The 24344-nt window shown below is 30.9% G+C and overlaps 4 protein-coding genes and 1 long non-coding RNA gene across 8 annotated transcripts in view; 2 read left to right on the forward strand and 3 right to left on the reverse strand.

Annotated features, from left to right (window-relative positions):
• Positions 1 to 316: 316 nt before the first annotated feature.
• Positions 317 to 1746, reverse strand: LOC123714984. The gene is made up of 2 exons (XR_006754383.1): positions 1537 to 1746; positions 317 to 1315 (listed from the first exon to the last, which is right to left on the reverse strand). It is a non-coding gene; the product is annotated as an uncharacterized LOC123714984 (long non-coding RNA).
• Positions 1738 to 11688, forward strand: LOC123714982 (putative uncharacterized protein DDB_G0282133). 2 transcript variants are annotated; one of them, XM_045669715.1, is made up of 12 exons: positions 1738 to 2021; positions 2118 to 2801; positions 3026 to 3178; positions 3343 to 3459; positions 4324 to 4440; positions 5109 to 5200; positions 5578 to 5733; positions 6327 to 6382; positions 8649 to 8723; positions 9224 to 9348; positions 9710 to 10840; positions 10918 to 11104. In XM_045669715.1, the coding sequence occupies exons 2-12, from the start codon at positions 2586 to 2588 to the stop codon at positions 10966 to 10968; spliced, it is 2289 nt and encodes a 762-aa protein (XP_045525671.1). In that variant the 5' UTR covers positions 1738 to 2021; positions 2118 to 2585; the 3' UTR covers positions 10969 to 11104. The 2 variants fall into 2 exon arrangements, with proteins under 2 accessions (XP_045525671.1, XP_045525670.1); XM_045669714.1 differs by having other exon boundaries at positions 9710 to 11688.
• A 778-nt stretch (positions 11689 to 12466) lies between these two features.
• On the reverse strand, positions 12467 to 14270 carry LOC123714983. Its single transcript, XM_045669716.1, has 2 exons — positions 14139 to 14270; positions 12467 to 13886 (listed from the first exon to the last, which is right to left on the reverse strand). The coding sequence occupies exons 1-2, from the start codon at positions 14173 to 14175 to the stop codon at positions 12499 to 12501; spliced, it is 1425 nt and encodes a 474-aa protein (XP_045525672.1). The 5' UTR covers positions 14176 to 14270; the 3' UTR covers positions 12467 to 12498.
• Positions 14271 to 14832: 562 nt separating this feature from the next.
• LOC123715660 (putative nuclease HARBI1) lies at positions 14833 to 20246 on the reverse strand. Its single transcript, XM_045670877.1, has 5 exons — positions 19802 to 20246; positions 19445 to 19713; positions 19135 to 19287; positions 16465 to 16621; positions 14833 to 15336 (listed from the first exon to the last, which is right to left on the reverse strand). Exons 1-5 carry the CDS (start codon positions 20170 to 20172, stop codon positions 14847 to 14849), a joined length of 1440 nt encoding a protein of 479 aa, XP_045526833.1. The 5' UTR covers positions 20173 to 20246; the 3' UTR covers positions 14833 to 14846.
• A 405-nt stretch (positions 20247 to 20651) lies between these two features.
• The window catches only part of LOC123714886 (nuclear pore complex protein Nup98-Nup96), a 53039-nt gene continuing 49346 nt past the window's right edge, over positions 20652 to 24344 (forward strand). For all 3 annotated transcript variants that reach the window (XM_045669519.1, XM_045669520.1, XM_045669521.1), the window contains exons 1-3: positions 20652 to 20790; positions 22452 to 22560; positions 23901 to 24029. In XM_045669519.1, the coding sequence (XP_045525475.1) occupies positions 22518 to 22560; positions 23901 to 24029 (172 nt within the window). In that variant the 5' untranslated portion in view covers positions 20652 to 20790; positions 22452 to 22517. The remainder of the gene's footprint in view (positions 20791 to 22451; positions 22561 to 23900; positions 24030 to 24344) is intronic.

A 24344-nucleotide genomic window follows, 5' to 3' on the forward strand; every position in this document is an offset into this window, starting at 1 on the left:
TTGCTACTAGCGATAGAGAACAATCTTTAATGTTTGAGTAGTTTTTCCACAAGTTGCGACATCATATCGAAATTGTATTAAAAATCTCGGAATCGCTATTAGGAGCTACACAGAAGGAACGCTGCTTCTAAAAATATCGTCCCTTAGGTTTGAGACAAACTCATATCATTATACAAATATACGTTTGGCCTGCCGTTACGCCTGCCGAAAAGTGAGTTTCTCTCAAGTCCCCTTTCTATTCATCTTTAATGTTAGTCTGTGGTTGACAAAATGTGGTTATTAATGTAATCTTTGTTTGGACTGATTAAAACGAAAGTTTTTGCTTTGCGTGGCTTTTATTTGAGAACCTTTGTAAAACTAATTTTAATATTATTAAAATACACCCAAGAAGCAACCTTGCTTGCTTAACTTTTGATACATTTTTGAACAATGCAGGTGTGTAAAAATATTATGGAGTTAAAAAACAAATTTTATTAATTTTTTTCCAGTTCTCTCGTGGCTTTATCCATATACAAATTTAATTTATTCAAAAGCTTGTCAGATACTCCATTAATTTTATTCACAGTGTCATACAACTGCATTACAAAATTTTCATCCATTATTAATACGTTCTTTTTAGAAATATTTTGCAATTCATCAATAAATGCTTTTAGAGTACTGGCACTACCGGACAAAAAACCAACATTAAATAGGAGATTATCTCCGAAGACCTCTTGCGCATTCGACGCTGGCTTAAATTTATACAAAACAATATTTAACGTATCGTTAATAGATGATAACAATTTTAGTTTAAAATCCAACGTATTAAGCGTTCGTAGTCTGTTTGTTATGTTTTCTGTGGTAGTAACGTTATCTGTGGTTCCATTAGCTGTGTTTACTGCCTCCAAAATTTCACTATCATTGACGGACCGTGTTATTCGAAGCGTCGGACTTATTATTGACTGGTCTTTCAGTGAATTTGTGAATTTATCTAAAACGTTTGTCAATTGTGATAAATTATCCGTTAAATTTCTTGTTAAGTGCAAATAAAATATTTTATTGTTAACTAAATCTTCGTATTTTACTTTTTTTGTTTCATTTTTTTTGAATAGTTTTTTTATCCATCCGAAAACACGTCTATTTTCAAATTGTGGATCGAATACTTGATGTCTCACAGAGGCGCGAAAGTTCATTCCCTTTTTATATTCATTAATCGCGTTTATTTCGTCTTCGCTGAAATTGTTGTCAAAGTAATTTTGGTTAATACTACGATGGTTATAATTTCTATCATAAAAGTTGTCATATCTTTGATATGCAAGAATCTCTGAAAGAAGACCTGTAAAATAAAATAACCTTTGATAAAATTTAATTCACATGAAAAAACTGCAAAGGCATTATATAATTATTAGATTTAAAAATATTACTGTTGAAATAAATAAGTGTGTACACTAGTATAACAGATCAAAACGTAATGAATTTTTCCTCCCCGTATTATCGCGCGTTAATTTCACTGCGTGGTAATTATTAAAATGATAATATTTATTAAGAAATACTTACACATAAGCACTGGCAATATCATGTTTTACTTTAAACTAAGTACCTACTGATTTGAGTTTATAGTGCGTAATTTTAATGTTACATGATTGAAAACAAATTACTACACGGTTTTATAATGAAGTTTTAATTCATTATAATATGTGTGAAGTTTTAGCACTTATATATAATGGACTTCAGATACACCTTAAACTTTAATGAGGCGTTTTCTGTGTACCGAACAAAAATTATAACAATTTTTAATCGTCGTCAAACTCTATCATCCTTACAGTCTTTACATATTGTACAATGACGTTCCCCGACAAACGCGATATATATACAGAAACGACCGAAAATATTATTGTAGAATTACAACCAAAAGGAAGGTTTAGGTTAAAATTCGTTATAGTTTTAAACTTTTGAAATGTATAACTGTTTAAAAAAATCTCTAAATATATGAAATGTACACAGGCGCAGCGAATTGATGTAACAATATGTATAATAATAAAGTGAGTAATTAGTATAGATATTGGAGACTTGAATAAATTAATGACACAAGTTTAATTTAGGAAATATTTTTTTCTACAAAGTTCTATTTGTTTTAGTATGAACGCTAAACTCAGCGTGTCAGTACAGTAACACGTAAAGCCAAAAGTGTAAGGCGTAAGTTATATAATTGGATTTAATGTTGCTAAGAAATCGAATGTAGGCGCACAAACAACTGATTTAAAATATAGACTTGAACTAAACAACTTGAGTAACTACGTCAACGGCTTATAAAATGTGGAAAAAGCCCCTAAAGCTTTTTTTGTATATTTCGATTTAATCTATGAAACTTCCATTCAATGATTCCTCGTTTATTGTATTAATCTATATCGAGTGTCAATATCTTTTGGACGTATATTGTCACCTAACTTGAACCAAACCAAAATACTAGACAAAAATGATGTCAACGTCATCGTCTTAGTGAAAGTTTGAAGTAAGCTGCGAAACATCAAACATGTAAAAAACAAAGTCAGCAGCAGTTAGAACTAAAACTATCTTTGTGTTTCGTAAAAACAAAATATTTTAAAATGAGTAAACAAAAATCTAAAGTTAAAAGTGAGAAAACACAAAATTTCCTAAGTTCTAAAGTACAGAAAGATGTCAAGATCTATGAAATTTATCGTTCATGCCGCCTTTGTGGAGCTGGTACAGGTTACAAAATGCCTATCGTTCAAAATATTATTCCAATAGAAGATACAGAAGTTGATTTGAAAACAAAAATACAGGAATGTTTGCAGCTAGAGGTAAAGGAAGAATGTTTTATTATACTATCGGCCTTAAATATTTTTAAATCAACGTTATCGTTTGTGTTTTTGATGACCAAACAAAACTTACTTAATTGTTATATCTGGATAAAGCTAGCCAAATTTGTTGCATAAAATCGATTCTAAAACGAATCTGTACTAACAAAATGATGTCAACAGTGTTTCTTTTTTTTATAGTATATAGTCATAACGTTCTTTTCCAGGTACAAGAAAATGACAAGATGCCACCCCTTATTTGTGAATTATGTGCTGACAAAATTAGTGATTTCTATGATTTCCTGATAATGTGCAAACAGACAAACAAAAGGACTAGAATGAGATTAGGTTTACCAATGCCAGTGAGTAGGAAAGAAGTGGTTAGTACTTATTTTTACCAACCTTTTCTTGTGATAGCTAGAGCTTCAGGAAAAATTTAAAGTTTAAGCTATAAATAGTATATTAAGTGAAATTAGGCTATAAATCATGGATAACATCAACTGTGTGTAAATTGTTCTTAATAATCTTCCTAATTAAACTTCAGATAGATACCACAGAACCAATTGTTAAAATAGAAACAAAAGAAACAGAAAAGGGGTCAATAAAGAAAGCAAAAGACATGAAGGTGGCTGTAAATGGAGTAAAAAATGAGGTAGATAAGGTAAACCGTAACTAGATATTTAAAAAAAAATATTGAGTAAACTCTGTTTATATACTATTTGAGTTTGTACTGTAGAAAGTGGAAGTATTTTCTAAATTTTAGTGAAATTGATTGAAAAGCTAATGTGTGAACTTCACGTTACAAACTTACACTTAATTATTTTCTGAAATAGTAAATAATAACCTTTTTTTGTTTAATGTTTGTCTTCTATATTTACCAAAATATATTGCTCTGCTTGAGCAATCCCTTGTGATATGAGTTATGACTTAAAAACCAATGTTGTCTTATTATTTATGTCTATGTGTTAAATCATAATCATATTTTTAGGTATTTTTACCCTGTATAGTTTAAAAATAATATCAATTTGAACCTTACTTAGGTATTGACTAAAGATGCCATAATTAGACACAAGCACAGTGTTATTTTTTGATTGGGTATGAGGGTGTGCTACTGTTTAATCGGTTGCCATCTAAAATTCGCAATATAAGCGTGTTTAACAGATTCAAGGGGGCATTAAAAATGCATGTCAGAGTGAATCTAGTGGACTAAAATTAGCATGTGTATCTCGCTCGTATATACATAATATTAAGTTTCTCATGTAAATAAAATATAATTTTGTAATGAGAAGTTCTTTAAACATTATTTAGAAGCTACATTTATCAAAAATATCTAGTCATATATTAAGTACAGTTATTAAGGGTTGCCTGGAAGAGCGAAAAGGCTGCCCATTGCCTAATAACTTCTGTAACCTGCTTTTTATTGTTTTTTAAATGTATAATTTTGTATATAATTGGTAACAAAGTGTGAATAAATAATAAATAAATAGAATTAGTATTAATGTATAACATATATGATTTATTTCAGATAAAAAAAGAATCGAGAGCAGAAAAAGAACTTCGTGACTTAATCGCATCAAACCCAGTTTTATCTATGTCACAGCGCTCACCATATAATAGAACTAGAGAAGATAGGAAGTCACCGGTGAGAATTATAGTTTATTTGTTTGTTTAAATTATGTTGATAATGAATAGAACAGCTAGCGTGCTCAAGACTGGCCAAAATGAAAATGGGTACAAAAAAAATTCTGTATTGGCGCAAACTCGAAAGAATGTTGACTTGTTGATTAGTGAGGGTAAAAGTGTTATTAAAAATATATTATAGTAGAACCCCTATAACGGGAACAACAAGGGCGACTATATCTTTATACTATAGATGTGATAGGTTTCAATTATCCATTTGTAAGGGTTGTAAAATTTATTTATTAACTTATTTCCAATTTTACACTATCTTAATAATAATACAATAGAAAACTTTTAATATGAAAATTCAACTTACAAACAAAACAAGAAAACATAAAACCTAAACCTTTTTATAACTAAAAACTTTATAAAAAATTCTTGTGAAAATTAAAATAATTGAGAGGCCTATATAATTTTTCGAGTTATATGTACCAAAACAGCTTTCTGTCAGCAGTCACTGATTATTTTGACTAATAGAGGATTGAGATTGCTTAGGTCTCCAGGAATACATTTTTTTGAGATATCAAGCTAATAGTAGCTAGTAGTATATATGTTTTTTTTACTCATGTGCAATATTGATATAACATATTAAGTTGATCTATTAAATAAAAGCCAAATCTTCTTTTTCAGAAAGATTCACAGGTCAGACCTGGACCAGCTAGTTCTAAATTTAAGAGGTTCAGAGAAATTGTTTTTAACGAAGTGCAGAGTAAAAAAGTTAAGTAAGTTCTGAAATAATATTGCTTCATATTATTAATAAATAATCTGGGATTTGTAAAAAAATCTATTATGTTTAAGTCATGAACCCTATCTAGCTCTCAGACGGCAGATTTTATATTGACAAAAAACAGGTTATCTGCATCTGGCCCATTAAAGGGTGTAAGGATATATCATTTTGATTTTAACTATATTTTGGGGCGTAATTATACTTATTGTCTATTTTTTTATTATTATATCTACTTGTGATTTTTCTATTTTTTTAATGAATTGTGTAGGTCTAACAAGTACTGTCAAAATTCTATCAAAGGGTCTATTGCGCACCCAGAAAAACAGATACCCACCTTTATATTTTTATAAAGGTTATAAAATATCTTTTCAGAATTGAAGAACCTCGTTCTAAACGCTTGTGTAGTGTCAAAGTCACTGACAATTCTAAGACAAGTGACATGCAGAAGTGTGACGTTTGTAAGATACAATTTCCAAAAGGAACATCATTCAACAATCATTATAGGATACACAAAAAAGTTGAAACTCTGTGAGTATTATTATAATAATGATTTATTTGTTTTAAACAAAATTTATAGCAAGTTAATAAATTTAAATCATAAGTATGACAGTCGCGTAGGTTAATTAGGATTATTAGGAAAATATTAACTGACACGATTTGGATAGATTGACTTTGACCAAGACCTATTGACCATTTTCTTGGCTTATTCAGAGAGTACTGTAAATTATTATAAAATATAGTTATTATTTTGATTAGTTTTACCTTTACTTACTTAAGGTCAAGTGATTTCGCCGCCCATGAATCACTCACGTTGCCAAGGCTCGCAAATGTATTGCCGGCCATTTAAGAATGCGGCATTTGATTTAGTTATTGGTTGTTTTGATTTTTTTTATTTCTTTATCTGTGTCGAGTTTAGTCTTTGTCATAAAAGTTGTCATTTTCTGGTATTTGACATTTGACCTTTCTACGGTACGGTACCAGCTTTTATTAGGTCATATCGAGGAAAACATTTTTTAATTAGTCTAATTTTAACAGGAGTCATATAAGTATATATATAATAGTAATATTAACGATGAAAAATTGTGATATCAATTTTTCATTTAGCGCCCTCTATATTGCAGTGTTACTAAACCACAGAGAGAAACTCAAGATAGTAAAGATGAAACAAATTTTGTCGGTAAGTGGTGTCTATATTTAATTTCTAAATATATACTTTATATATCAGAAAATAATTACAAAATATAAAATAGAAAAATGCGCGGTTTTGCTTCTAAGAGCAGTTTCGTAGTTACGACTACTAGTAACTAAAGATTTAACATAAAATATTAATATTGTCTTTTGTTAACATAGCTTTTACACATTACGAAAACACATTTTAAACGGATTGAAGCTATGTATTATTATAAACTTATAATTATTAACATAATTTTAAATTTATTTATTTCCGACGTTTCGCGTGCTTTACAGCGTGCGTGGTCACGGTGACTGAAGACAAAAGGTGTTGAATGTCAAAAGTATCACAGCTATAGAGAAAGTTGTCTTATCTGTATATATTTGATATCGACTAAAAGATGACGGGTTTTTGTTGAAATAACTCACGGTGTCCTATATTTTCGCGGATTTTACTTGTATCTCTACATAATTCATAATTATTTATATAAATAAAAATGAATCCCTATTTCTCTTGGTTACGGCATCACGCGTGAACGGCTGGAGCGGAGTTGCAATTCCTTTTTTTGTGTGTTATTGTCAGAAGAAGGTTCATATGAAAGAAAAACTTAAGAAAATTGCGCGGAAAATTAGAAAATTTATAGAAACTAGAAATTATAGTTATTAGAAAAAGAATACTTTTGTTACGATATCAAGTTTACTTTTTCAGTGCATAGCGCCTTTACAATACAAACTTTTTTCATGTAACATTATGGCGTTTGACATTGAAAGAATGCGTCCTACAAATATCGTCAAAGAGGATGTAGAAAAAAAAGAATATCTTTTATAATAAATACATCGATCGGAGTTATTATATTGATGAATTACATGAGCAGAGCAGTGTTGGCCTAGTGGCTTCAGGTCTGAGGTCGTAGGGTCGATTCCCCGCTGCATCAATGGATTTTCTTTCTATGTGCGCATTTAACATTAGCTCGAACGGTGAACGAAAACATCGTGAGGAAATCGGCTTGGGTTAGACCCAAAAAATCGACTACGTGTGTCAGGCACAGGAGGCTGATCACACACTTGCCTATTCGATTAACAAATGATCATTAAACAGATACATAAATCTGAGGCCCAGACCTAAAAAGGTTGTAGCGGCATTGATTTATTTTTAATTACATATAAAATAATTACAGTCGCTAATTGTTAATGGCATTAATCTTGAATATCCATGTTTTTCACATGTCGGAATACCAACAAAAGTATTTATATACGCGCCAGAAAAACAAACAAAGAATGTTGTATATCATAAAGCATTTTTAGTTAATTATACCAATTCGAAATCAATATTCATAGTTAAGACAGGACAACGTCTGTCGGGTTCGCTAATGATTTATAAAAATGAATTTAAATTTTGATTCTTTTGAATGTATTTACAATTTACACATTGAAATTATTAATTATGATTGGAATAGGATTTTTTTAACGCATGCACTAAATAATCATATGATATACTTGTTTATTATATTATTCAATATGAAAATAAAGAGGCTATAATAATAATGGTTCATTGTGTTACCTAAATGTATAAATGATTTTAAATATTATATTCAGAGAATCGAATAATGACTTGCGTATGTCAATGTGATTTTTGACGTGGGAGTCAAGTCTGTTTCACCCTCTCTGTACAAATAGTACATTTTCAACACTTATCTGTAATTTTGTTTGCATTTTTCCACTTTATTCTTAGTATTTTTTCTTCCTTATTAGGATTGCTTGGAAGAGATTGTTTGTTAACAATTAAGCCGCTGGTTGCTCCCCTAAAATATGTGATTTGATTGTATATGTGTTGCAGTAAATCAGAGAATTAATTGAATCTCTAGATAGTTAATTAAATCAGACAAGTGAGTCATCAAAACGTTTAACGAGTTTCCTAAACGTTCCTAGGCAACAAGACTAACCTAACCATTTACAATAAAGCAAAACATGGAATTTTCCAAGCTCTCAGTTCTTCACGAACACACCGAAATAATCATGGCGGAGCCTTGTTTTACATAGTTAATCAACTTGGCTGCTTAGCTGGTTTTCGGTCAGACAGATAGTTAAACGTTTTCGACGCTGCTTTATTTAAATCAAAATGATTTTATTGAATATCGACATTTCATTAACTGTCTAGAGATTCAATTAAGTCTCTGATTTAACTACTTTATTGCGAGATATGTACTAATGCAATAAACTTTTAATAAATAAAAATGGTTCGATAATAATATTTGATCTTGTTATAATTTCAGGTAAATGTAGAAAATGCGGAAAATTGTTTAAAGTACACAGGACATTTGTAAAGCATCAAGCAGCGTGTAGAGGAGGTATGTTTTTAGGACGAGTAAATAATTACCCGATTTAGCATAACAAAGCATTCGACATAAACTTGATAGCGGCCACGGAGCATTTTCATGATTTTAGCCATAAAAATGCTGCCCACTGAAGTATTTCCGAACCAATTCGACTTAGGGTCCTTCAAGAAAAGAGCGTACCAATTCTTGTAAGGCCGGCAACGTACTTGCGAGACCTCTGGCAATGTGTGTCTATGGGCGGTGGTATCACTTAACATTAGATGAGCCCCGATGGGCATTTATAATATATATTTAATTAAAAGCTATTTCATGTATTGTCCTACTATATTAAAATGTATAGCGTATATATCGAATATTTGCAAAATAATTTAATACGAAAAAACGTCTAATTGATCGAGGAACGCCCCGTTACGCTCATTGTACGCTTGCGCGCCACCTATCTCTCTTCCACTCGAAGACTAAAGTATGTCTGATGAATTATAATTTACTACAAATTTTTCATATAATTTCAGGTAGGGTGAAAATACCGTATTCAGTAAGGAAAGGCATGAAGCCAGTACAAGTGCGCATGATTCGATGTGATTCTTTACTATGTAAAGATGACAATGGACATTATGACGTCTCGGATGTACGATGTGTGAGTATATACACATTACTAGGACTTAAGACTCGCAACGCTTTTGTAGGGTGACCTTTGCGTTACGTTTTTTTTACTGTGATTTTTTGTATAATTATTTATTTATTTCCTTATTACCTATTTTTACAGTAACTTAATATTAATACAATAAAAAACTAAACTACAAACATAATATAAACATAACAAGTAAATATTTAAAATCTAAACCATAATATAACTAATTAAAACTAATGCAATTATGTTAATAGCAATATGGCATTTCCACTGAGCTTACGTACAAAGTATAATTTAAAATTACCTTTCTTTTAAGTAAGTCTGCAGCGTAGAAATAAAATTCATATTATTATTTTTTTTGTTACAGCCCTACGGTCTGGATAGATCATGTTTATATCCCTACAATAAAAACAACTCGTTGCTACGTTGCAACAGAATGGTGGATATAAAATTCCCCGAAATTCCTGATGCTTTCGGCATTAATGATGATGTCGAAGAATTCTTGCATTGGGACTCAGATAGCGAGAGCGATCATAATAGAAAGGAAGTGGAAAGCCTGTCGACGCTCGCTATAAAAGTAATATTCTCTGATAACTTCCTTGGGAAAATCCCAAGGAAGCGAAAGAAAGTGAAACCGTTTTATGAAGATTTTGGTTTAAATATTGATAGGATTATAAGTAACTTAAGCGAAACAAATGAGTCTCAAAGTATTTTTGATAACATTAAGGAGAACTGGAGTGATAATGTTTCCGACTCTATTTTGAGAAATGATAACGAAAGTGATACATTTAGCGTTATTGGAGATTTTAATGATGATACTGGTAGCTATACTGATACATTAAATAATGAAATTAATTATAAAACTAACGATTGTGATGGACCAAGTACAAAAAATGACACAATTGAAACCAACAGGTTGGGAGATAACCGATCGTCCCAAATTTGTATGTTAGAATTGAATAAAAAACATAATTTGGCTATTATAGGAACGAATACAAATGATTTGCCCGTGAACTGTAATCGCAGTCCCGAAATTACACCAAGTACAGATAATAATAGTATAATAGATACGCAAAAATGTAGTAATAATACTGACGTGTCAGAAAATACATCTTGCAGTGATCAACTCAATTTTGAAAAGACTAATAATCACGTAGACAATATCAATACATTAAAATCAGAAATTGAACTGCTTGAAATTCAAATACTTAATGATAACGACGAAGAAGATTGTGTTAATAGATGTACTGAAAATATAAAAAATGATGTTATTTTTAAACAAGGTGCTATATCAAGTGAAATTGAACCTAATATTATTGCTGCTGAGATATCGAAAACATGCGAAAGTTTAGTGGGAAGTATTTGTAATGAGACAGTGCCTCATAATCAAGACTGTGAAATTGCGGTAGAAAATATTTCTACCGAACGAAGAACAGATAGAATTGGTGAATATAACGAAAACTGTGTTAAAGGAAATGTAAACAATGATAATATAAATGTAAACACAGATACTAATGATAAAAATACAGATGTTTTCGTTAGTTGTACTACTAATACTAAAAATATCAATTTTAGTTTTCAGGCTATGGAAGATACATTAAAGGAAATCACGCCAAATTTAAATAGAACTAATGATTATAATAAAGAATGCATAAATTATATAAATATTGAACCTGAATCGTCCAGGCAGGATTCTTTAAGCCTACCTCATTACTTTAATATTAATGGAAAAGAAAATGTTCAAAACGAAACGCAAAATATGACGGACGTAAACAAAATTGAGGATACAACAAAAAGTGTCAATTTTGAAGCAAACTCAATGGAAATAGATATTTATAATGAGCTGATCGAAAATAATATATTGGGTGACGAAATTGATACAGTGCATAGAACGGGACATAAAAGTAATGGTGTTGACAAAATCAATTCCAACGATCTAGAAGACATAAGTGATGATGAAATTGATAATGAAAAATCTAATATCACATTAGATTATTTGTTGCCCGACAAATCTATGGATTTAGACAGCATATCAGATGGAGAGTTCACTTTAGAAGATTGATGTTTATTGTTTTTGTTAAAACAAGAAGAAAGAAGGATAACCATATTTGAATTTAAACCACATCTACTTCACAATGATAATTCGAAATGAATGGAAACAAGAATGGACCTTATTGTGTCCGAGTGTATTTTTGCTTGAATTATGTAAAGCTTTCACAGTATATCAAATTTTTGATACTTTAATATATAAATATATTAAAGTATCAAAAATTTTAATAATTCAAGCCTGGAAGTAATCTGTTTTGTAAATTGCTTGTGCTATATAAAAAAAATTGGTAATTTTAGACATTTGTAAATACATAAATAATTGTTATATTTTAATGGTCTTTTTATTTTCTTAAAGTCCAATTTCGCAGTGGCTTCTGCTATCAAAAAATACTGAATGAACAGAGATGTGTCTGCGCTAATTGCTCCGAATTTTATCAAAATTTCACTATACAAAAATATTGGTAAAAGGGTTATGTTAATAAAAGACAATACTAAAGGTTAAGATGTTTGGTAACAAAATTGAGTAAGCGGTGGCGCTTGTTGGAGGGATGTTCAAATAAATGAAACTCTGGAGCTGGTGGAAGTTAGTGGCTATAATCGTTTAAACATAGCTTAAAATTAACATATACTAATTATATAGGGTAGTGGGTTTGCGCAGATGTGTCAATTATATCTGAATGACACATTTGTTACCTATAAAGAATATAAATGACGTCGACCTATTGGACGACGTCATTTATCAGAAACGAGAATGTTATATTACAATTTATGAGTGTAGCAAAATGGTTTCTTACAATTTATTGTCTATAAGTATTAGATGATGGCTTTTTCGATCTATCAATTAACACTTTTGGATAATCTGTAGTAAATTCAGTAATTATTAGAATTTCCCTACCAAATGGGGCTAATTTACGGCAGTTGGTTGTGAAAATATGGTTTATTACTAAATTTACATTTGCTTTATTCAAAAACTGTATTATGTTTACAGATTCCGACTGAAATTAGTCAAAAGTTCACGAAAGTAAAGTCACTCATATTTTTTTATTGTAATGATTTAAATTATTTATACTAAAACTCGACAGTATACCGATATTTTAATCAGATATGTTAGAAATGTGACAATAAAACCTCTATAGATTTATTAAACTGCTTCCTGCCATCATAATCCAACGTATCCAACACTTTCTCTTTAAAATGTCTAAAAAAATTTTCGGCTATTTTTAGTGGCTCCTTATTTTTATCTTCTTTCCAATCGATTATGTCTTGCTTTATTTTCTCCCATTCGTTGACATTATCATTTTTGGGTAATTTTTCATCAGCCATATTAATTATATTTTGAAACGCTATTGTTTTATTAGCTAAATAATTGTCTTGACTATTATAAATTGTTATTGGTTTATTTTTGTTTCTTATTAGACTTTTGATAGCTAGGAACATAGCTCTCGTCATGAAGGCATCCCATTTCTCTATAGTGCCCAAATAGATTTTGAGTTTATTTTGTAAATCGTAATTAAGAACGTTATCAAAGTCTATATTTTTTATCGCCTCGGTTAAGGCGTCGGATGCCTGTTTTACTTTTCTATCATCTGATAGTAAAATAACAACTATTATATCAGAAATGAAGTCACTAAATTCATCATTAAGGCGACAAATATGAAACTGCTTACACGCATGTTTATTTTCTAGATCTCTTTCACGATCTACTTGTTTTTGGAAGGCATTAACTGCATTAATCTGTGTTCTTAACGATTCCTTATTCATATCTTTGTATAAATTATTAATAAGTCTTTGTAAAAGTTTATGAGATGTATTAATTGTATTAAGAATTATTTTCTGTTTTCCTAAATTCGTTCTTAGCGTGTGATTATAAGTTTCTGATATAAATTTACCAAATTTTTCATTGAAAGTGTGTTTAAGTGAATTCATTTCGTGCTTTAGTTTATTATCCTTTGTTTTCGATTGAATGTCATTAAATACTTTGAGTGTTTGTTTAAAAATGTGTTGGATGAAATCGTTTATTTTTCTATCTTCTTTAACTTTACGTGCTTCGATCTCTTTACTTCTCTCCATATCTATTGCTCTTGTTGCTCCTTTTTTTGGTATAACATCAATTTTTGGTGAAACATCGTCTAAATTTATTTTATCATGGTCGAGACTTTCCGTAGATGCGGATTTCTTCGTTTTCTTCTTGTTTTTCTTTTTGTTGTTTGTCTCCTTTTTATTTTCTTCGTGATATTCTTTCGTTTTCTTTGATTGGATATCGAGCAAGGTATTTATGTTTGAAGATAATAATTTTTGTAATGCGGTGTTATCGCGCAGTGTATCATCTCCGCCAGTAGAAGCTAATTTATAACGTTTGGGTTCGTCAGTCCGAAGGAATTGTGAATATGTTTTTTCTTTTTGTGCCCAAATAGGAAATTCATGTTGCCAACCATGACCTAAATCGATTTGACCATCGATTTCAACAGTAATTGTAAGTAAGGGACGAAACATATCTGCAATTATGTACCCAGGTTCAATGAAATATTAGAAAATATTGTTAGTTTTTTTTTCAGAAAATTTAGTAGTCTAAAACTACATTCTGGAAATAGTAGACTAGAATGTAGAAAGGCTAGTCGACAGTTAGGTACGTCGTCGCCAGGGCCTTTTGAATGTTAATGCAGGTTAGCCAAGTCCAAAAATGTAGCCAAGAGACATGACTCGACGTTATAAGAGAAATATATTTAACATATAAAAAGATATCTTACATATTACCAGGAAATTTATAAGTTGTACGAAAAACATATTCTTGTTTCAATTCAGTATTTTATGTGTAATAAAACTTTAATTTACGATTCATGCGTTTTATAGAGTACTTTTATCACGTGGTTTTGCTAGCAATTTTACAACAAAATATACAGCCGAGATAAAGCATCGCCCAATTATCCTTTTATAGCTTAATTGTTTTATTTAATTTATTTTTGTTTCGTGACATTTACAAAACATGCCCAACAATTGAGCTAAAATGTTTAAGGGCTTTCTCGTTCAATGATGTACTGCTATCTACTTAGTTTAACTTTTTAACTCAGATTTAACCTCTCAAATATGTCACTAATATTATAACAGGAAATTTGTTTGTTTGCATTGAATTATCCAAAACCACAGGACTGATTTGAAAAATTCTATCGCCGTTAAGATCCTACGTTATCCCTGATGAACTTAGGCTATAAATATTTTCAAAAAAGTTACGTTCTATATAAATTTACGATAGTCCAACCCAAGATGTGAAAATACCAATAAAAGTATTGATAACAAAGCAGTGATGTACTAGTCTTATAGAAGACACAAATAAGTCCGCGATATCATATATATAATGATAACAATTTCATTTTTGTGCATTAAAAAGTCTATTTACTGAGAAAAATATCGAGCGACTACAGCTAGTCTAAATAAAACAACATCATTTATAAAAATATCTATTTAAAATAATTATTAACAACAAAACCCCTCATATCGAAATCGTTGGAATCAAAACAGTATCTCGGCAGGTTTTGGCAATCATCTTGCCTGTCAAAATCTTTGACATCTTGCAAATCGACAACTTTTACATCAATGCCATTGTACATGTTGTTTGCGTTCAATTGATTGCAAGTCACCACTTGACTGTCCAAAGCATTGCCCTCGTCCAAAATATAATTGCCAGGCTCAAAATGTTCGCCCGCATCCAACATTTGATTGTCAATGTTGTCAGTATCTAATCCAGAATTGTCTATACTTGCAACATTATCAATATTTCCAGATTCTTGTTCATCTGTAACGTTCTCTGGCGGAACATCCACTACATTATTTATAATACAAATATTGTGCAGTACTGCAGTTGCTGTTATAACTGAATGTATAACTGGCAATGATACTCTTAAAGTGAGTGCTAGTACGGGAAATCTTCGTTTCCATACTTCAAAAGTTCTGAAACAGATACTGATCTATAGTCGAATAATTCAAAATTGGGATGGCAGTTTTCTATTAAACTAGATGTTAAGTGATACCGTCGCCCATGTACATTTTTCCTTTTATTATTTTTTCAAATATAATATCAGTCTTTCAGCAATTGCATCTAAATATAGTTAGGATCATTTAAATAGAGTTAAATAAAAAAACTTAGGGTAATCAAAAATAGTTTTTTTTATATGTAATAGCAGGCAAACGGGCTCATCTGATGTTAAGCGATACCACCGCCCATGGACACTCACATTGCCAGAAGGCTCGCAGGTGCGTCGCCGGCCTTTCAAGAATTGGTACGCTCTTTTCTTCAAGGACCCTAAGTCGAATTGGTTCGGAAATACTCCGGTGGGCAGCTGGTGTGGTGGTGCGTGGCAAAAACTGCCTTAAAAAACGCTCAGGTATAGACGCTCAGGGAACAGTTAGGGTTATTTAAGAAGTTAGGGTCATCTTAAAATAGTTAGGGTAATACTAAAATAAGTTTGGGTTATCTAAAAATAGCTAGTATATGAACGTAGGAATTTATATAGAAGTTTCTCGAAGAGAGGGCATTTCTTGTCGCGCACCACCACTACGTGGAACCAGCTGCCTACCGAAGTATTTCCGAATCAATTCGACTTAGTCTTTCAAGAGCGTACTTCTTAAAAGCTACACTAGTCCTGGCATTAAGTGTGTCCATGGGCGGCGGTATTACATCGGGTAAGCCCTTTGCCCATTTGCCCCGTTATATATTATATAAAAAAGGACTCAATATTGAGACGGCACTGTTTGTATTTTAAGACCTAAATAAAAAAGTGTTGGCCTAGTGGCTTCAGCGTGCGACTCTTATCCCTCTATATTATGAGGTCGTATGTTCGATCCCCGGTTGTGCACCAATGGATTTTCTTTCTATGTGCGCATTAAACATTAGCTCGAACGGTGAAGGAAAACATCGTGAGGAAACCGGCTTGCCTCAGACCCGAAAAGTCGACGGCGTGCGTCAGGCACAAAAGGCTGATCACCTCCTTGCCTATTCGATTAACAAATTATCATGAAACAGATACAGAAATCTGAGGCCGACCTAAAATTTTTTTAGCGCCATTGATTATTATTAACCTTTCAATTGCAGTCCGCGTTTTAGCATGAGAATCGTTGTAACGCTTCTCCGATTCCGCTGTTGGGTTTAAAATCGGTGTGAGTAGGTACCATCTGTTTTGAAAGTCATTGTCACCCAATAACCAACAGTCTTTATAGTGTCCAGATTCGAATTCATCTGAAAAATATATTTTCCATAAATTTGTCTGCATAATAAACTGGAACATTTCAGGTGATGCTTAGGCCTTGTTCAGATACGGCGGGAATCACGCGGTTCGAAAATCACACGGGAACTGCGCGGATTTATTTCCATAGGTGTCTATATAATTGTCCACACATAATCGCTCGGTTACCGCCACTTAACCGCTAGAAAATAAAATCGTACGGCACCCGCGCGGTTCCATTACTACGAAGATCTCACTCAGCGTTCATTTGCGTTGCGGGCACCGCGCTATTAACATGTCACAACATGAGAAAACATGCAACATGAGCTCACAACTCGCTATGGATCGCTTTGACACTGAGTTATTTATTGATGAAGTGGAGAAAAGAGCTACAATATGGAATCTTCAGTGTGCTGATTACAAATTGGCCATGTGTCAGTCGATCCCTTAATATTGGATGCACCGAGTACTGCCTTTTCTTTAGTTTATGTATCAAACACAGACGCTCACACACACGCTAGTTCCTCTTCGACTTCCATCTTGAAACTGATCGCTAATTAACCGCCAATGTTTGAATAGTCGACAATCGCGATGTTTTCTGGCTTTTCTGGCTTGACTGTAACTTTACAGCAAGGCGAAATCTACAGATAAAGTTCAATATATAATATCAAAATAATTCATAGTATTATATGATGATAAACGATAGTAGTTCAAACTGTTCAACTAGAAAGCTGTTTGTCTACACAGCTGGTTGTACAGACAAAAGATGGTGCTACAAAGCCAACCATTGGGGATCTCTAGGAAAAAGAAACTTAGGAAGACCACAAGCGATGGGCTGATGACATCATCATCATGAAGGTTTCTGGGGAGAAATGTATCGACAGATTCAAATGGAAAGTGTTTTAATTTTTTTATTTACAAAAACACGTATAAGTCAATAAAATTTAATAAACATAATAAATTATTAAGGAAAACCATTACATTAAAAAAAATACAAATCAACAAACTAATATTAGCTACCACACCATGCTTAATGGGGATTTACTCGAGCGTCATAGAGATCTGGGTTGCGAAGCTTAAATAATAATAAGAAAAAACTGTTATATAATGTAATCATCAGTAGGGCTATAGATTTTCAAAAATGTGAAAAAAATCTGTGCCATGGACATTCTCGAGCGCGTCAGTTATTGATGGCATCAATGTCCTACGTATTTTTAATAATGTACGTATGTTAATCTGATTGTTAGGATGGCGGTCGCACGTAAGGGTTGAAAATGAAAAAAAAACTTATCGAGCGCGTCAGATAAGATTATCTGGAGGGATTCGGCCAATCTGATAATTAAAAAAAAAAATTTAAGTCATTGCACTTAATTGACTGATAAGCTCAGGAAAAAGTGTATGTTGTTCAAGTAGATAGTACTTGTATTTATTATAGAATAATTTTTAAAAAATGCTTTAAAAATCATTAACCGGAAGAACTGGTTTACCTTGACGATATTCTAAAATATTTATAAATTTTTCTAATGTTTCTAATGTAAATTTTATTGATTTTTGCAAAGTAGTTTCACCACAAAATACACACTTTTGATTAATTTTACATATAATTAATATTTTAAAACGAATATAGGCATCATGCAGCCGCACGTAATAAACTTTATCGACGAATTTTTGTTACTACGGCTTGTGGAAATCGATAGATTATATATTTTTCGTCATCCTTGAATTATTTCCGAGAATGTCGATATGATGTCTTTTTTTACAACTTTGCAGCCCTCCCCTTTCTTTACGTTACTTGCAAATTGTTAGATTAGTGAAAAATACACTCTTTTGCATGTAATTAACTTACGCTACTTTAATCTGACGCGCTCGAGAATATATGATGATTATTTTTTTACTAATCTGATTCTTGTACCTGGAGGGGCGGCTATATATATGGGGCTCATATTTGGTGGGGGTACAAGGTATCCCCCTGTATATTAACTTTTGACAGACTCAACGCAAGTTCAGGAGAAGGCCCTCATAAGGGGTTCATAATACATAGTAATAGAAATAATAATAACTGACATACAAGTGGACAATATAAGTACCATCCATCTGACTTGTTATTTTTATAGTTTTGAATCAAAGTGACTCTATTATTAACTCCATTTGGGATGGAATCAATTTATGTGATGCATAAACCATTGTTATGAAACGACATACTCATTGAGCAATGTCATTCTTGTTTTTGTTTCACTTTCAAGAATCGCTAGCAATTGTTGTGTGGCGAGTTTTGGAACTTGACACCAATTTGGTCCATTGTACATATACTATGATATAATTATTTATATTATCTATGAAATTGGGAAAGATAGCAAGATATTTGGCCTATGTTTTTTACCGGCTAATGAAAGATATGTAATGCAAGTTTACATTTTAATTTAAATTACTTCTGTGGTTACTACCTAAATAAGCAGGCTCCTTTTTATAATTCTAAAATACATGTAAGTTCATTTGATTAAATAAAAAATTAAGTACATTAACTTACCCTTTAATGGTGAATTGTCAAATACAACAGTGTCATTGTAAGAGCCGGATTGCCAAGCTATATTCATTATTTTAAGATCAGCATCGCAGATTGCTTGGACATTCAATGAAAATTGTCCTTGAGGATTTCGGAATTCCGCACCAATGTCATGACCTGTAACCATGACGATTAAAGCAAGACTAATATAAAACATTACAACATGTTCCTAAAGACACTTTTAAATTATTTATAATGATAACATATAAAAATAGTATTTATAAAACAAATGTTTAGCCTCTATCACAAATATCCAATAACCATAAATACTTACGAGGAGAATCTATCCTTACATGCATACAATCAACAACACCAACTACTTTTGGGAAATTGGCTATACTATGAAATTTTTCAATTCCGTCCATATGCATGAATACATATTTATCATACAACATTGCAATAGCAGATGATATATCTCTGACCACTCTGCAGGCAGTGGATTTAGCTACTCCCACATATTCAGCAACTGTTGACAACATAGTTCCCATTGCATAGAACCTTAATGTTAATAATAATTGGTGGAATGGTGTTACACCATTATTCCTGTAAATATATAAAGTTTATTTTTTTTCATGTTGTGTGGTGTAACCAATTATTACTTTTAAATAATGAAGAGAGGTCTTTCTCACACCTTGCAGAAGTAACGCGAACATAGGGCATTATTTCAGCAAGCAAAGGCTCTACAACCGTCTTCGATAATCTAAACGTAAAAGTAAATTCGGCATCCTCTAAAGTTAGCATGTAATTAACCCTTCGTAATTTCAAAGGCTTATTTTTATTTTCTTCATTTGAATGTAATTCACCATTTTGTTTCTCTCCATATACTGTTATACCATTGTCGCCACCAACCGTATTATCATCATCTGATTCTTCAGAGCTATTTGAATCCTCGACGTCCATGTTATCGGAACTATCACTATTACTACTAGTATCCCAATCCGATAACATAGCTAAAACTTCTAAATCACTATCACTATCGCTAGTTAATAATTCGAAATTCATTTTTACTTTTTAAACAATTATTTATAAATACATTTGGATACATTGGATGTTTTATTTATAAAATAAATATTTTGCCGCCACAGACCACAGATGACATAGCTCACATAATAGGTTCACAGACTGAGTTGGTATACAAACATAGAAATTAAACTATAGAACTTTATGACATCAATAATTCTTTATGAATAATATACAAAATTAGAGTTAAGTGTATTGTGTTTTTGTTTTGTTTATTGGATGAAAATATTAATATTATAACTGAAATAACTCTTTTTACTTATAAAATGCTCTGACGCTAGCTTCTCAGTATCCACTACCCACTTTTTGATCTATTACAGCATGAAAGGAAGTCATGAAAATAAAATTTAATATTTGATAGAGTATATCTATTATCTCTACATCTGGTTAAAGTTTATAATTTTGTTGACTAGCAACTTGCTGACCATGTTTCATGTAAATTTGGATTGTCTATTGACAGTTGACTATCAAATTTTAATCGTTGTGAATTCGGTTTTGAGCTGGAATTATTTAAAAAAATTACAATATTATAATATCGGTGATTGCTAATTTAATGCTTCAAGTACACTTCTTGATAACCAGTATAAATTTGTAGTTCTGGTACGTATAATTCTCTATTTATCCTCTTTGTTTATGTATTTCAGTTGACTAACCTTAAAAGTAACGCTTTCCCTCTAGATGAATTTGGTATTAATTATTCTTTATTGACGTCATTCTAATATATTGTTTATAAACTTATTTCTACAATATATATTTTATTATACAATCCAAAAAAATATTTCGACTTCATGAAGTTAATAACAAACATACGTTTTAGATCATATAGATCGTTCCTACATAATATAGTAAATTTTGGAAACTTTACTGCGTAGTACTACAATAAACAAGTATTGAGAAAAATACTTAATATCATCACTACATATGAATACTACTACTGTATTAGATATATATTTTTTATTCCTTTACAAATAATTATTCATCTTAGCTACTAGTCTACTACTGCTACTTCTAAAAAAGAACTGTTCATTGTTTTTATTTATGTGGTAAATGTAGATTTATGTCTGTGATTATATAACATTGACTTTTGTTTTCGTCGAAGAATATAATATAACTAATTTTAATTTCAAGAAACAGTATTTTTTACTATGACTATTACACCTACTAAAATTGAGGCCAAAATACATAATTTAATTGATTAATACAATAAAAGTTTTTATACAAATATTCAACTATATCTAACTATCTAAAACTTCAATATATTGAAAGGCTTTATGTTTAATTAAATATGAATTTAACATGTTCTGGGCTGCTTTAGGTAAAACATAATTATTTCCTTGTTTTTTTATTTTTTACTAATAATACAAAAATTAATAATAAATTACCTATTTATTATTAATTTCTGAATAACTAATAGGTAATTTTCAACTGCCAAAATGTTTGCTTACTTAAGAGAAAAATTAAATGAATTTATGGTCTTGTAAATAATTAATGTAAATAAATTAAAATTAATATACTAAATCTTGGTTGTTCAGGTACATATTTTAACTCGCATTCTTATAATTTACTCCATTAGTGATCTTCTTAGAGTTTAGGTGATTTCTTTTTTGTTTGTACATTCCCAGTCATAAATAATCTTTCTGAGGTGTCAATAGACAGCTTTAATGAAAAATAGGGAATTGGGATGTTTTAGATATGTCTAAATTCTATTTTATTTATTTTTTGTGGAAATAAAAATTTTAGTCTTGATATTGTTGCTTTAAGAAGTTGGAGTGCGTAGATGATATAAAGCATAGAGATTCGGATAAACGGTGGAAAGCCAAACCATAAATTTAATTGCATTCGGTTCTAAATTAATATAAAAATACTTGCAGTACTTGAGTTTATTGGAATCAGAACAAGCCAATGACTGAATTATAACCATGTATTGATAGTACATAATATGTTTCTTAATGTTACAAAACACTGTTGTAGGAAAATAAGCAATGAAAGTGCATATAAACATTATGCAATTTTGTTGTTACTATGACTCACCACATGAGGTCATAGTTATTTATATTTGTCCTTGAAACTTTCATTTATGTATCAGAGACACCCAAGACTTATAAAAGTATAATAAATGAATTCTTTTTTTTGGTGAAGTTTACATTGTTCATCGTCATTTTCTTGATCTCTTCTCATATTTTTTTTCTCTTAACAAATTTATTCCACTGCAATATGTGTGTTTTTATCTGTTAATTATTAATAAAATGTATTTATTACAGGTACAAGATGATAGCCGTCTAACAATATTGTGGAGATAGTTACATCATCCAGCTCTAACCATCACAATGTTTCAAAAGCAGACATTTGGTAACACCACTTCCGGCTTCGGTGAGTTTTTTTACAGGCACTAATTGTAAAGGATGCTCGCCTCAAGACAGCCTTTAAGATATTTGATCTAACATTCAGATAACAACTGATAAAGTTGTTCAACAACACATTATTCACCACATCTTATATATGAAGCGGATTTATTATGAAAATCAATTAGTTAAAGAATTCTTGATAACTTTAGTTTAAAGTTATATATATTTTATACTATGTCATAACATAAAAAGCCTTAGTTAAATCTACTTTAAATCGGTCAAACATTTGTATTTTGTGTTATGAAATCCTATACAATATGATATGCCTGCTTGTTGCATCACTAAATTCACACATATACTTTTAAGTTGCGTTTAGAAAAAAAATGTTATCATACTGAGAATTTAATAGTTTAATAATTTATTTGCCAGGACATGTTACAAAAATATTATGGTGGTGAAATTGTGGTGTAATAAATAGGGAATACATTTTGCATTCTCCACAAATATATTTTATATATTTAAAAGGTGTATATAATCAAATTCAATTCTTATATAATTTTGACTGCATTATCACAGTAAGGGGCATTATAGGGGTGGCTTTGATTTTGATGAATTTTCTTATTTGGTGATTACGACAAATACAATTATGTAATTATTTACTTTTTCGAGGATACGGGTATGTACTATTATTTTTGAGAGCTTTGCTTAATTTTGCTGACAAGAGGAAGGGGATAAATTACAGTAAATCTGCTTACGTAATACTTGAACGGCTCCTTAAGAATAGTTTTTTTTAAACGTACCAAATTAAATCGAATTTCCAAAGCTTTAGTAGCAAGATCTTTAAACGCTTTTTGGTAAATTATTAAAAGCCTTATAATTATCATTACGTAATTATTTGTATGGTTGTCTTCTTTGTAATCGTAACTACGCACGTGCATATTTGAAATAGAAATCGTCTATATTGTCTTTTAAATTGTATTAAATATTATCTAAATTCCCTGTTGAATTTCCAACTGCTCTGAAATGTCTACCTAGAAGTATAGTCCAAAATCGGCTAATACGATTTCAAAAACCATAAAACATAATCCTAAAAATAATAGACGCAATTATCGTAAATTTCTTGCAAACGATTAAGCGCAGAGTATAAAGTCATCTAAATCATTGACAGATTTGATTGACATTCTAACACATATTTACTAAATGAAATTGTGGTTTTATATCACTAAGAAATATATTGCCTTAATTGTAAGCACACGAGCCAGATACAGAAAAGTATTTTTTTAAATAATAATATAACGTAAATTCATTTCTTACATGTGCTTTAAAAAGACAAATAAATAATATTATTTTTTTACAAAATAATAGGATCCTTCAACGCCGGAGCCAATACATCATCACCGTTTGGTGGGTTCAAGCCGGCAACAGGCACCAGCGCCTTCGGAGCTGCTCCCGCCTTTGGCTCGTCTCCCGCCAACACTTCTACTGCTGGTGGAGGTTAGTTTATTCGGATGTTAACATGAATATGTTAAAATTAACAAATAGTAATTGTTTTTACTAAATAGTTGGTTGTTTGACGCTAGCTTATGGCGTTACAGGTTTGATTTCAAAATAAAAAAAAATGTTATGTTTCTTAACCTTTAAATTTTAGAAGGTACACTACTTGTTATAAATAAAAATGATTTGTATGAATAATATTAATTTTGGCTGCTGGTGGAGGGGATGGACTACGTTTTACTATTAATAGATATGATATATTATTTTGTTCATCTACATATTTAGTATATATTGTTTCTATTTTAGTATGTACTC

Source organism: Pieris brassicae, chromosome 10 (genome assembly GCF_905147105.1).
Source record: "Pieris brassicae chromosome 10, ilPieBrab1.1, whole genome shotgun sequence".
Lineage (NCBI taxonomy): Eukaryota > Metazoa > Arthropoda > Insecta > Lepidoptera > Pieridae > Pieris > Pieris brassicae.